This window comes from Zosterops lateralis, assembly GCF_965231275.1.
Source record: "Zosterops lateralis genome assembly, chromosome: 1".
NCBI lineage: Eukaryota > Metazoa > Chordata > Aves > Passeriformes > Zosteropidae > Zosterops > Zosterops lateralis.
In genome coordinates, this window is record NC_139762.1 from 135,309,300 (window position 1) to 135,323,527 (window position 14,228).

At 35.0% G+C, this 14,228-nt stretch overlaps 1 protein-coding gene across 1 annotated transcript in view; it reads left to right on the forward strand.

Annotated features, from left to right (window-relative positions):
- Nucleotides 1–12,954, forward strand: part of EMC2 (ER membrane protein complex subunit 2) — a 36,599-nt gene extending 23,645 nt beyond the window's left edge. The window contains exons 6-11 of the mRNA XM_083861965.1: nt 1,575–1,660; nt 1,831–1,890; nt 4,340–4,421; nt 5,517–5,627; nt 6,514–6,618; nt 12,527–12,954. Coding sequence (XP_083718091.1) covers nt 1,575–1,660; nt 1,831–1,890; nt 4,340–4,421; nt 5,517–5,627; nt 6,514–6,618; nt 12,527–12,613 — 531 coding nt within the window. The 3' untranslated portion in view covers nt 12,614–12,954. The remainder of the gene's footprint in view (nt 1–1,574; nt 1,661–1,830; nt 1,891–4,339; nt 4,422–5,516; nt 5,628–6,513; nt 6,619–12,526) is intronic.
- The last annotated feature ends 1,274 nt before the right edge of the window (nt 12,955–14,228 follow it).

A 14,228-nucleotide genomic window follows, 5' to 3' on the forward strand; every position in this document is an offset into this window, starting at 1 on the left:
GGAGCAATTGATTTGTTCAAATGGATTAAAGGATAAAAAAATATTTAGGAGAGTAGTTATGTTTAAAATGCTATAACTATACAAGAACTCTCCCAGGGTATATGTGACTGTGAACTTAGGGTTCATCATGAAGAAATTGATTTCAGAGCCTGTGAAATTCAAAGATTAAAATTGTTAAGGATTTTGTTCAAGAGTTGTCCTGTCAAGGCTTCTGAAAGGTGATACCCAGCTTCATAAACTCTTTATAAGATACGAAATAGGATGAGAGCTGTGAAGGTGATAAACAGTGGGACTAAATTACTAGAGAGGTGTGCTTTATATTTTTTGTCATTAATATTACCTCATGGAGAAATGGCATAGAGGAGAGTGTGTGTACATGTAGACATCATGGGCACCAGACTGTCTGTTGCCTCACATCTGACCACAGTGGTTGTGGTCACCCAAGAGCACAGGCATTAGGGGCAAGGAAGGAAGCTGATGTGCCATTCCTTTTTTGAGTTACGTTATGCTGGGATTGTATTTGCCTTCCATTCTGTCAGATTTCTGCTCTGATGACTTTCTGGCTGGCTGAGATACGCTGTTTGCTCCCATCTGGGAAGGTTCCTTTGTTTTGAATCACACCTCAAGTGTATGTTGATACTCAGTTGGTTTGAACATGGTGCTGATAACACCAAGGACACAAGTTCAATCTCTATATGGACCATTCTTTTAAAGGTTGGACTTGGTGAGATCCTTGTGGGTCCCTTCCAGCTCAGAATAATCTGTAAGACTGACAACACCTACAGGCCTGAAAACTGTAACCAGCATCATTCAGAAGCTGGAATATTGGATTAAAATACAGCATAATCAGCTATTACAATCTTCTATATATTTCCTCCTTGTGGTCCCTGACACCTTTTATGAACTTCAAAATTTAAATACATTGTAATTCTTATAACTCATTTCTATATTGTTTAAGTTGAAATACATTTTCTACCCACATATCAAAGTACCACTCAGCTTTTGCCATTTAAATGGCTATTTTATACTCCCTTTACATTGCAGAGCCTACTTTGTGCTCCAAGAATGATGAGAGACTTGTTTAGGAAAATTGATGTGTATTTAGCATTAGCTAAAGGTGCTGTTCAGCACTCCAACAAGAATATTTTGTAATGGCTGAAAGCCATGCTAATACAGAGACAACCAAGATGAATCTGTGGTGTTTTCTAGGACTCAGTCACCATCTCTCCTCTACAGTCATGGATCTTGTGAATGACAAGGTGGGGATCAGAATGGCTGAAGATTAGCATCCCCTGCTGTTTTGTAATTATCAGAATCTGGACAGTCATTTATTTGAATGAAATAATGCATACAGTTTGTGCCTCCAAAGAAAAGCATACATAATGTGATTGTAAGAAGAGGTTTTCAGTCTCTCAGTGGGATGTCATAGGGTATGTTTATAAACTTCAACTTAGCAGTGTCTGTGCAGTGGAATTCCACTGGTATTGAGATAATAATTTGCACAGTCAAATTGCTTTCCTTACAAAAACCCAGGGAATTATGAAGCCTAATCCTTTATTAATGTCAACCCATAGGCAGCAAGAAAGCGTAAGATTGCCATTCGAAAAGCCCAGGGGAAAAATCTCGAGGCCATCCGAGAGCTGAATGAGTATCTGGAACAGTGAGTGTCTTACAAGAATACGGATTGTGTTTTGCTATTCTGATAAATCTTTTTAATTAAAGTGGAATTTGCATTTAATTTACGCTTTTGCTTCAGTGCTCGTCATTTACAGAATCCCTTCCACATTCTTTCTTTTTTTCCTTTTTCCCTCTCTTGTATTCTCTGTACAGATTTGTTGGTGACCAAGAAGCTTGGCATGAACTTGCAGAACTTTACATCAATGAACATGAGTAAGTCATTTGCTACGTTCACATAAAAACCGTTAATTTGAAACCCAGTCTGTGTAAGTCAAAAACCTCAGTGATTTTTTTTAAGTACTAGTGTTACAAAGTATGCTGTCTCATCTCCAGTATACTGGGCCTCAACTGGAAATAATTACCAAGGTTATTTGGCTACCAAATACTTTAAGAAGGCATTTGTTTTTCAGACAAGAATTGTTTACTTAATTACCTGTATGTTTCAGTATTAGTTAAAAACCTGATGTTTAAAAGAAGTGGTTTGAGTGCAGCAGAGAACAGCACTTATTTCCCATAATTTTTCTTACAAGTTATATATATTTTACTTGTTAGAGATGTTAAATTCTTTCCTTCTAAAATCAATTCATCACAGCAACCAATATTCCAATTTTCTTTTAGCTTACCTCTCCCAGAACTTGTAGTAACCTTTAAAAGAAAAACCCACAAAGCAAAACATGGATTCAGGGTTGGAGGCATTTGGTCGCCTGGGTACAAAACCCAAAGCGATGAAGAATGCTGAGTGTTGTAGGAACTTGCTTATTGGATATTTAATGTTTTTTGTTAGCTTTTTTTATTGCTGTAGTGACAGGAGGAAATCCCAGTGTGAGAGGATTAACTCAAAGCCTTAGTGCAAGTTTTCTAATATCACAGCATTAATTCAAACCTCCACCCAAAGGCATATCTTTTTTTTCCCCCTCTTTCTTTGGTTCTTCAGCCCAGCCTGAATTATATCACATTGTTTCCTTCTTTCCTTTTCAGAGGGTGGTAAAAGAATCAAATTGTCAAGGAAGAAATAGCCATTCTCACTGTGAGGAAAAAATTGTTCCCCAGTCACCTCTCCTCACACACCATTCTCAAAGAAAATACTTATTAAACTCTTTTAAATGGTGACTTCAGGAATAAACTAGAATTTTAATACCCATATTTCCATTTCTTTGGGGAAATCTATCAGCCACTTGTCCAAGAAAATAGCTACTAAAAAAAAATTGGCTAGAAAGATATTTAAGCTTGTCAAATCTGTCAGTATGAAAATGAATGATAGAGTGGTGCAAACATACATATCCCATTATTGGGGTTTTTTTCCTATAATCTTTATTATGAAATTGTGCAATAAAACTCAAGAAAGAAATTACTTTTGCTTGTATTTGTTTTGGTCTCTAATTCCAGTAAAAAGCAATGTGTAGAATTTCAGCTTGTTGGAAGAATTCACTGTACTCACTATACTTCCATGAGCATCATTATTATTATTTTGATAATAGGGAAAATTGGCTAAAAGCAACTAAAAGTTAAATTTAAAAAAATAAGGCAATTCACCAGCTTATATGTTTTATCAGGGTCACAAGTCACGGGGCTTGTGAAATGACCATGTTTTCATGGTTGTGCATAAACACATGTAGATGTACAAGGTTTACACAGTCCTCAGTTCTACCCTGTTCTGCAATGAGCACTCTGGCTTCTGCTTTTGGGGAATGAGGTAGCTACTCTCTTATCTCTAGATTAATAAATGATATTAATACATGACTATCATAACATGCACTGGAGAAAACCACAATGTTATTTGTTTTAGGATACAAGATTTTACAGATAATATGGTTTAATAGGGTCTCATAATTGCTAAATTGCTTTTACTGTGATATTAAATATCTACCCACACTGTCATTATAAGTCTTGTATTTCTGAATTTTGGAATCCTATCATATAAACTGTGCAATAGTGCTATCACATATCTCTAGATGATGCAAGTTCTGCAGACAATTCTATTATTTGAAAGATTATGAAGCTAAGATTCTTCTCAATAAACCTGCATTTTGAGCTTGACTTCTTAATTATTTCTGAAAGCTTTCACTAAAAATCTCAAGGACTAGCCTTTTCAAATGGTAAGGATTTGCCTGTTTGGAGAGGTCTGATGCTATTTTCATATTTTCATACATAGATTTGAACTGTTTAAATTTTAAAACTGTTCTTTTTATCTCAGTTTTTTATCTTAGTTCTGTGGTTGACTGTTGGTAGGTAAAGCTAATTGACAGTGTAAATGCTGTGATCAGTAGCTGTATTTATGAATCCTCAGGTAGCTGAATTTTCTTAGGAAAGAAAAGAATTGTTTTGTAGTCAGTTCCATGGCTTACAGTACCTAATACATGTTTCTATTCATCATTCTTGCTGATAAGAATTGGCACTTATTAATGAGATTAGTTTATTAAATATTTTTCATGAGCTGTTCCATTTATACCTAGACCTTTAGATTTTGTGTATTTTTCCCCTGTCTATGATGTAAAAATAGTAACTTGGTTCTAAACATCATTTTAAAATTAAACATTTTTATTATTTGTGAATCATGTGATTTTATGGGGAAAAGTAAGACTTTTTATTGTGCTGTAAAAAATCTGAACCAAAGAGCTATGTACTCCTGTTTCATTTTATCACTGTTTTTTGTATTCCTCAGCTATGCAAAGGCAGCCTTCTGCTTAGAGGAGCTTATGATGACTAATCCACACAACCACTTATATTGTCAACAATATGCTGAGGTAGGTATTTCAGAAAAATCAATTGTTTGATTACATTTTCTGTTTTTATGTTACAGAAGTGGTGAAAATGGTTTCTTTAATTTTTCCCTAGGAGATTTAAAAGAGTTCACAGAGAATGGTAACATCTCATAGAAGGAACATGTTCTGAAAGCTGGTTTCTTCTCAGTGACTCAGTCACAGTGTGTGACTAAGCTAAATGTAAGAGGGCAGGAATTGTTGAAGATAACTTCTCATGCACTTTTCAAATAAAGTGCATGAGAAGTTAAACTTTTCTACACCAAAGCTGCCCAGGAGGTTATTATATAGCCTGTTACTGTGGACTCAGATCTTGGAATCCACATACCAAATTCTGCCTGAAGGAGCACTAGTGCAAGAGAGGTAAAAACTAGAGGTAAAGTTGGAAGTTTGAGCTCAAGGTTTTAGCCATTTGAATTCATCCTTTCTTCCAGATTATATTTTTTTCCTAAATTTTACTGTTAACTGCTTAGAATGGTTTTATTTAGTTAACATGGATAAAATTGACATTGAAACTTGAAAGCCTAAGTAGCTTTCTCATAGAAAGACTTTAAAGCATATCTTCTAGTATTTATCCCTCTTTTTGTTGATCTAATATCTGGAAAAATGAGTAGAAAAACAATGGAGTAATCCTCTAAACTTTGTGTGCTATTTTGAATACATAATGAAAGGCATTGTGTAGTTTTGTGAGCTGTTTTCATGCATGCTGTGGGAACATTGTGTCAGTATGGATTTCTAGTACTCAGAATTTAGATTTAAAGTTTGTGCTGCTTTACATAAGGAACAGTCCCAAGGTTTCAAATATTTATAGGTGAAAAATAATTACTTTTTAATTTTGTAGCAGTCCATTAATGAAATTAATGCTGGGTTTGTTTCTCCTATAGTTAAATATTTTTAAATGCATATATTGTGAAGAACTTGGATTTCTCCCAGGCCAGTATTTGGCCTTTGATAGACATCATCTGATTTGAAACGTTATGTGAAACAAACCTGGAGTGAATTTTTGTAATATCATTGCTTCAGAGTGAATGCCTGAGGTATGAATGACACGCAAGTTTCAGGAGGTTCCGATTTTTACAGGTTAAATACACTCAGGGGGGGCTTGAAAACCTTGAGCTGTCAAGAAAGTATTTTGCACAAGCACTGAAGCTGAACAACAGAAATATGAGAGCTCTGTTTGGACTTTACATGGTAAGCATGATTATAGATTTTCCCTGTTATCATTTTGAATATGTTTATGCATGTGTATCATCCTTTGCCATTTGCTGTTTTGTTTTTTCTCCCTGATTTTTAACTTAATAGCTCAGATTATTAACACCGCTTTTAAATACAGAGTATGTTACATACATTTGGAGTATGGATAATTATGTGCTAGTAACTACTCCTTACTGAAGTGCTCTTAAAGGTGAAGTCTTGTCTGTATTTTCAAAAGAATTACAGTTATTGGCACAGGAAGGTAACTGCTTGAAAAAGGATTTAAAGACAAGCTCATTTCTAGAGGATGATGAACTGCTAAAAAGCACCAGCACAGTAACAGTGATTCCTTGCATAGTGGCTTTATTTTTATAAGTAAAAAACTCTCTTTGATTCTTAAGTAATATTTTTTCTCCTTGGAGGTGATGGTGGGCGTATTTTATGTAGAGTCTTACCTGCTTTAAAATGTGTTTTCTGATGCTACTGGGAAAAATGTCATGTTTTTAATGGCAGTTTGGACATACAAGTGATGTGTTTTATGTTGTCTGTGGGGACAAATTGAATGTGGAAAACTAATTCATAACTCTCACTTTAAGAAAAGCAAATTGGATTAGCTGATCATGTCCCAGTGTGGTTCTTAACTCAGTACACAACTGAACTGAAGTCTAATGTAGCTTTAAATAGAAAAGTAATAGTTTAAAAAGTCTAGCTAATCCTTATCTGGATGCTGTTTGCCAGTAATTTTTAAATTTTTTTTTTACTTTTTCCACTATCACTGTGCATGGTGCTTGGACTGTAAGGATGCTGAAAGTTCTCAGCTTATTTCATGCACATAAATTTTATAATTACTCTGAATTTTATTTTTATTTTATTGTATTCCTAGTCTGCCAGTCATATTGCCTCCAATCCAAAAGCAAGTGCAAAAATGAAAAAAGATAATATGAAATATGCCAGCTGGGCAGCAAACCAAATAAACAGAGCATACCAGGTTAGTACTTCATTGCTTTATGATATTCTTAACATGTTCTATTGTTCTTTTCATCACTTTTATCCACTGCTGTTCAAAAGGTTAAATATGACATGTAAATCAGCATAATCTGCTTGGATTTTTTACATTCGGCTTCTGTTTGATTTCCTGGAAACCTTGATTAATATAAGGTTGATATTTTACTGTTATTAATTACTATCATTTACTTAATAGTTTCAAACAGATTTTTCCTACTCACATTAACTGAATGTACATTACTGTAATACTGACCTCCATGACTTGGCTCTACAGCTGTTTTGGTAAAGCTTGGTATGTCTTAATTCTTAGAGTGACTTTGTTATCCACTTCTCTTTTACTAGAAAACAAATGAAAATTCTAGAATTTTTGTTTTCCTTGAGTTTACTCTAACCTTTCAAAATCATATTTAATTGCCTGAGTATTTGTGACTGAAGTTAGTTTTCTATAGTTTTATAGAAAAAGGCTGACTGAGTTGTGAAAATGTGGACTTTGTAGACCATAATCAAAGCTTGCTGAAGTCATCGGGAGTCTTTCCAACTTTTTGAAAAATTGTGTAAACTTTTATATTTCCTATTGTATTCTAAGCCTCTATTTCTTTCTATAACTATGAATGAAAACATGTTTTAGTGCATAGGCTCTGCTGTCTCTGTATCCCAAATATATAATGTCTATTTGACTCTTTACAGCTATTCTTAATGATCTGCCAATCAAAGTTTATATATAAGTTATCCTGGACATCAACATCATACTGTCCAATTGGCCCCACAACTTTTTTTTTGAGCTGAAGTATTAATATTAAATGCAAAGACTTTGTATACATGTAACACTTCTTTCTCTCTACAGTATTTCAGTATTGGAACCCAATATTTAATTTTTTTCTTGTTGCTGCTATTTCACAGTTAATACTACCAAATGGCCTTTTTACAAGTACCATCTATTATGGAATTAAATTAGATTTTCCTTTTACAGCCAGTGCAGTTTTCTTAATACATACTCCGTTTCAATTCCTTGCCAAGTGTGCAGCTTCTTGTGGCTGATGTGTTTTTGATGTATTCCAACTTAGAGGTATTTTCCATTTCTCCTAATTGGCCCTGTAGCTTCTCACTGTACAGTGAAGAGCATTGTATCTCTGGGGACGTAATGAAGCATTTTATACTTACATACCTAAAGTTTATTTCTCTTCTGCTTTTCATTAATAAACCATTTACCTGCTCATGATGGTAAGGTGTGTGGGAATTAACTACTTTGTCTGGTGTTTTTTAAATAACCAGACCTTCTTTTAACTTGAAGTATGCCTGACATTCCTGTAAGCACAGTGCAGATGGAAAACTCAAGTATTGCAGGATTAAAACCAAACAAAAACAAACAAACAAAAAAAACCCAACAACCTCCCCACACAAAAACAAAACAAAAACAAAACAAAACAAAACAAAAAAAAACAAAAAACAAAAAACAAAAAAAAAAAAAAAAAAAAAAAAAAAAAAAAAAAAAAAAAAACACAAACTAACACAAATCCAGCCAAAGCAACCAAACACTTAGAAAAAACTGTCAAAGGATGAAATTCACCATGGTTTCATAATTGACAGAACATAACTGGTTTTAAAAGATGTGTGAAATCTTAGTAAAAAACACTATTCGGTGTTTTACATCTTAGTAAAATGAACTGCTTAGATTAGAGTGGATTTGCACATGTTTTAAGTAAAGATTGTGACTGGAGTTCAAAGTACTGGTAGAGACTTGTTAGCACTTCTGGGATGCACTTTCGGGGTGCCACAGGGTGGAAATTTAAAACCAGTGTTGGCTATGGCTGTGGAATGGCCTAGAAGACCTGGAAATAGGTATCTCCGGGTTCTAAACATAGTGGATGCTTAATTATGACAGTTTCTAGTTAACTGATTCACATTCAGATAAAGCACACCTGTTTGTTTTGTTGGTTTTTTCCTTTTCCTTCTTTTCTCTCCACACGGCTTTCTGTTGACATCATAATGTCTCTAATAAAACACTATTTTATTGGGGAGTGGTGTAATGCTGGGGGCATTTTTAAGTGCAGGAGGATTAGGGGTTTTGGGAGTTTTGGGGGGTTTTTTTCTTTTAGTTTGAAATTTTTATTACTGTTTCTGTGGAATTCTTCTGGATCCTACATTAAGCGTTTTTGGTTGATGCTTACCAGAACAGGCCATGTTAACACAGCTGACATATATACATACATACATACATACCTACATACATACATATGCAGATATATATGTATGTATATGTGTGTGTATATCTATATATAGCCTACTTTAGCTGCTCTTCTTAGCTGTTTGGAATGTAAGGTAAAGAACTGTGTGTGATTAGAATCTTAGGGAAAATTCAGCTCTTGAGAAAATGAAAGCATTCAAGCCCAAGCCAGGATCTGGCAAGTCAATGGAGTAAATATTCCCATTCCTCTCCCCAGAAGAACCACAAGAAGCTTTAGTGAGCACAGCTGGGCAGGACATCCCCAGCCCAGCCCTCCTGACCTTGTTACAGGGCTGCAGAAGTGTTTGGCTGCTCCAGTCTCTGTGTCAGAGACTCAGAACATCCAGCCAGTGGTGTTAGGTGATCCAGGAGGTGGCAGTTCCCCCTGTGAGTCAGTGTTGATTTGTTGCTCCCTCGGTGAGCTGAGCAGTTGGAAATTGTCACCATTTGGCCCTGAGGATGAAACTTTGGTCACTTGTGCCAGGGAAAGCCCTTATGGTGTTTCTGCCTTAGTGGGAGGGTATGTCTAGACAAGTTTTAAGCTGGATATTTATATGATCTCTATAAATCTTCTTCATGCATTATCCACCTGTAAAGTGCAGTAAGAGCCTTAAAAGCTTTTTGGGTTTGACATTGGCTTGTTTTATTGGTTGGACATTCTCATATTGCTAAATGAATTTTTTCTGGTGGTCGTGTTCTAGAGAGCAAGATGAATTTAGAATCCCAGTTTGGATGTCTGTACAAATTACACAAATTTGTGACTTTAAATTCCAAGTTATGAATGCAAAAATTTAATTTTGAGCAATTGTCTTGCAGTGAAATCTTTCCCCATTTTCAGTCTGGATTTGAACTTGAATTACCAGCAGTTTGCTCAGTAATTTTGGAAAACTGCCTTTATTTTTTCAAATGACTGCCTATAAGTGCTTTTTAATTATTTAATTAAAAAAAAAAATCTATACAATTTACTGGAACTATTTTTACTGGTCCCCATCTTTCACTTTATTCTGTCATTCAAGCAGTGTGCTTTGGCACTTGATTTTTGCTTTTCCTCTGCTTTCCTCTATGACATCAGAAGAACTTCTTAGTTTATTGTCATCTATGGAAAGCAGTGTTTGAGTATAGAAAGAAAACCTTATTTCACCAATGTTGGTTAGACTGTGCAGCTCTGTCTTTACAGGAAAACATGGTGATAAAGAATAATTTAAAATATTTCTGAAATGCACAGATACTTGACACTCCAGCTAGTTAATATACTTAATTTGATGTTACATATGTAACCATCTGTGCTGATTAGTACTTCTCATCTGTGTCTAATCTAGGAGAAATGTAAACTTCTTCAGGAAGACAGAAAGGTTTTGTAGCTAGGGCTGCTGTAGGAGCAGGAATTCCTTGCTGCTAACACATCCTCTGAAAGAAAAAAAAAAAGTCATTATGCTCCAGGCTTCTTAAATTTAATTGACTGGGTGGAAAAAGGACCCAAATAAAATTTGATTTTAATCTTTTATTCCAGAAGTTAGTGAAGTACTCTTTATTCAAAGAATTAGTTTTAATATTATTACAAGCTTACTTACGCTCTGCGACTGGAAAACTGGATCATTCCATATGTGCAGACCCTGAGAAGAGCTTCTGTCTCTTCTAACTAAGGACATGAGTCACAGTTACTTTAACACCGAAACAAAATAAGGCTACCTGGAGCTCTTCAATTAGGTAATTGGTTTAGCATGTCCTCTGGTAGAAGCATTTCAGCAGAGGCAGGCGAGTTTTGATTAATGCTCACAAAAATCTTTAATGTGATCCTACTCATAGCAATTTTCCAGATACATGCTTCTTGGGTACATTGCTAAACTCTTCTGTGTTAGCAATCTACATCTTATTTATGGCTGGAGAGAGGTGATTTTGTTACTAACCATTTGGGAAACAGAAAATTAAATCATGATTTAAGAAATGGATTCCAGCTCAATCAGTCAAATTGCTGTGTAATGGCTGAATAGACAAAATAATTGTTCGTCAGGGCAAATTTGAAGTGATTACATTTCCAAGTGTGCTTCTGGTTGTTATGACGCAGAGTTTGGTTTTATTTGTTCAGCTTAAACTACATGTCAGTATCATGAAGGCAACCACTCTTGAAATTAGCAAGTAGCATTTTTAAAAACTAATGTCATATGTCAATTTTCCTTCCAGTGTCCATGACAAGAATAAGTAAACTTTTTCTTATTTTGAAGTTCTTCTCTACATGCTTCCTGTGTGTCTTGCCAAGTGTGCTTTTTGACCACAGTATATTTAGGCTTCTGTGTTTTTTATTTAAATTTCTGGATGCTTTGAGTTTGAAACAATTCACTTGAAACTTATGACTTGTGTTTTTAAAACTTGCTTGTTTTTGTGGAAGAATTTGGAATTTCCAAGTGCCTGTTTAATGTGAACAAAGAGAGGCTATTTTATTCAAACAGATATAAGCAGAAGTTACTGCTTTCACGTTGGAATGTGTTAAGAAATTTTGTATTTTCCTCTGAAGTTGACTATTGCCAGTCACTATGGAAACTGCACAACCTGAAGAATGTATTTATATGTACTACTAGAATCAAAACCTGGTACACCAGTTAATCACGTGGAAATATAGAGCATCAAAATGTGGTGTTTTCAGTGCATCTCTAAGCTGTAAAGTGTTGTCACAGTAACAAAATTTCTCCTAACTATTTGATTGAAGTAGCTTATAATTTACACTGCCAGGACTATTTTTTAAAAAACTCAGTGCTGATTGAGAATCACAATGCTAGATTGTAGCCTGAGGGTCAAAAGCAGGTTAACAGGTCCTGCAGCTTGTTGCTGGTGTGATATTACCTGAGTTTGATGACTTAATCTTTCTTAAAAGGTCATGAAGAGTCTGCTAAATTAAGTTAATTTCAAGGGAGAAGGGACACATTATAAATCAAGGACTAACTATGCGAGTTTTTTATTTGAAATAAAAAACTTCAAATTGAAAATTTATTGAGTGTTTAGATGTTAACATTTAAGTAGAGAATTGGCTGTTTTACTAGAAGCGAATTTTAGTTACTGTTTCTGTAATATTTTGCCACTTCTCCCAACCCAAAATGCAAAACTTTTTAGTGCAGGTGGACTAAAAATAGTTATGAGTTTCGTTTGACTAAAGACCAACCTGCTCAATGAATCCCCTCTGTTAGATATGGCTGATGAGTGATGGGGATTGTCAGTATCATTAGATAGACCCTTTTGAGTTCAACATGGGGTAGTCAGCATTTCCTATCCTTCTACCCCTTCCTTTCTAAAGCCATTGCTAGTATTTATTAAGCTGTAGCTTTCTTTCTTTATCGAGAGACTTTATTTCAGTTGTTCTCTGAAATTGCTGTTTTAATAGTAGGCTACAATCAAGTACAACGTCATCCCTCATAGTTACTTTGAACCATAAAATATAATTAATTATATGTTGTCTGGATTATTTTATAGTAAATTTTGGTAAGTAGAATTTTTTCTGTCTTTCTTTAACAGAAAGTATTTTTTCTTTGCTTCATGGAAGAAGGTGATACAGCTTGTATTCTGATGAAAATTTCGAGGTTTAGTTTTGTGTTTTTAAGCTCGTAGTAAATAGAGTTAATTATTGGTATTTCTATTATATATTTATAAATAACAGTCTTTTCTTTCCTGTGTTTAGTTTGCAGGTCGCAGTAAGAAAGAAACGAAATACTCTTTGAAGGCAGTGGAAGACATGTTGGAGACCCTGCAAATCACTCAGTCTTAGCTTGGCACAGAAATCTAATACAAAATTTTCCAAAACCACACTCAACCTGTAATGACCTGTGGGTTATGTTACTCTAGTGCTGTTAAAAGTTAATTTTGTATTGATTACGTGCTATATAAAATAACATTTTATGAAAAGTAAAATGCCTATTTATTGCTGCTCTAAGAAATGTGATGAATACCCCTGAAATTAATAACTTATCCCCATAAACAACATAAAGAAATGACGTGCTGCACATCAGTCTTCTCAGATTTTTGTATGTACAGTACCTGCTTCTAAGCCATAATTTGTAGAAATAAACTTGTTAAATGACTAAAAAAATACAGTGACTTATTGAGCTTGCAAATGGAAATCACAAATTTATATATGTAGATTAATAACATGCTAAATATTTTTCCTATTTGCATATTTAAGAGTAAAAACATGCTACAGAGGTACCCTTTCTGGAAAATACATCAAGGAGTGATTATGAGTACACTTTATTAGAGAAGAAAGTTTTTTAAGGGTTTTCTTAGTGAGTTGGTATCTAGTATTGTAGAAATGGAGAAAACTTACTTATGGACTTTGCTTCAGAGCAAAGTTCTGGCTTAAGGCCAAAGACATTCTTTTCTGTGGCTTTGTGAGCAAATGCTTCCATGTCCACATAATTCTTCAGTCAGTGTATGCATATTCCCTTCTTTTTTTTTTTTTCTCTTTCCCTGTGTCCTTTCTTGTGTGTGTGTCCCACATGATGCATTTCAGCTGCGGCTCTGTGCTAGTCTCTGTTGGTCCGTGTCCCTGGTGTGGGTACCCCTTTGCTGTGGAGCTTTGGTTTCTCCATGTGGAGCAGGGGGTACTGCCCTCAGAGGGCGACATGAGAGCTTCTTCAGCTGCCTTGCACACTGGGGGATAGTGTTTGTCACACCATCTGCATAAAGCGTCAGCACACGGTAAAACTGTGTCCTTAGGCACCTGTTCATTTACTCAGATAATGAGTCAAACACCCTAATTCAAGCATTTTGCACTCCTGATTGTTCTGGATGTTGTTCAGTTGTGTTTTGTGGCAATTCAGTTGCCCAGCTATCATTTCATTTACTACAGCTTCAGTAAGATTGCATAACAGCAGCAGCATACCCTTGGCAAATTCTAACACTAGTATTGCAATGTTGTTTTCATGGCTGTTACAACCATCCAAGATGATTAGACTTTCAGATTTTACACTGCCTAATCCATATAGATGAGTAGGTTAAAGGCTGTATATTAAACTGTCTTTATTATGATCCTGGACTTGATGTAATAAAACACAGCTGAGTTCCTTCTTTAAAACAAACCAGCAGCAAAAACTTCCTTCAAAGCTTGAAAATTTGTGTAACTAAACTGTTTTTTGCATGAGACTGGGCCTTCAAGAAATATATAGGATCTGACTCTTATCCATGAAGTAGGTTGGAGTGTGAGGGAATGGATGCCATGCCGTGAGAATTAATTGTATGTGGAATCATAAAATAGCCTAATTCACTGCTGTTGAATTACAAAACTGCAAATACTGCATAGTGGTATATTAAATCATCCAATTCTAACTTGGGGAAATAGTGCATATCCTTTTATAATAATAATTCAAAAACTGGCCTCAGAATAG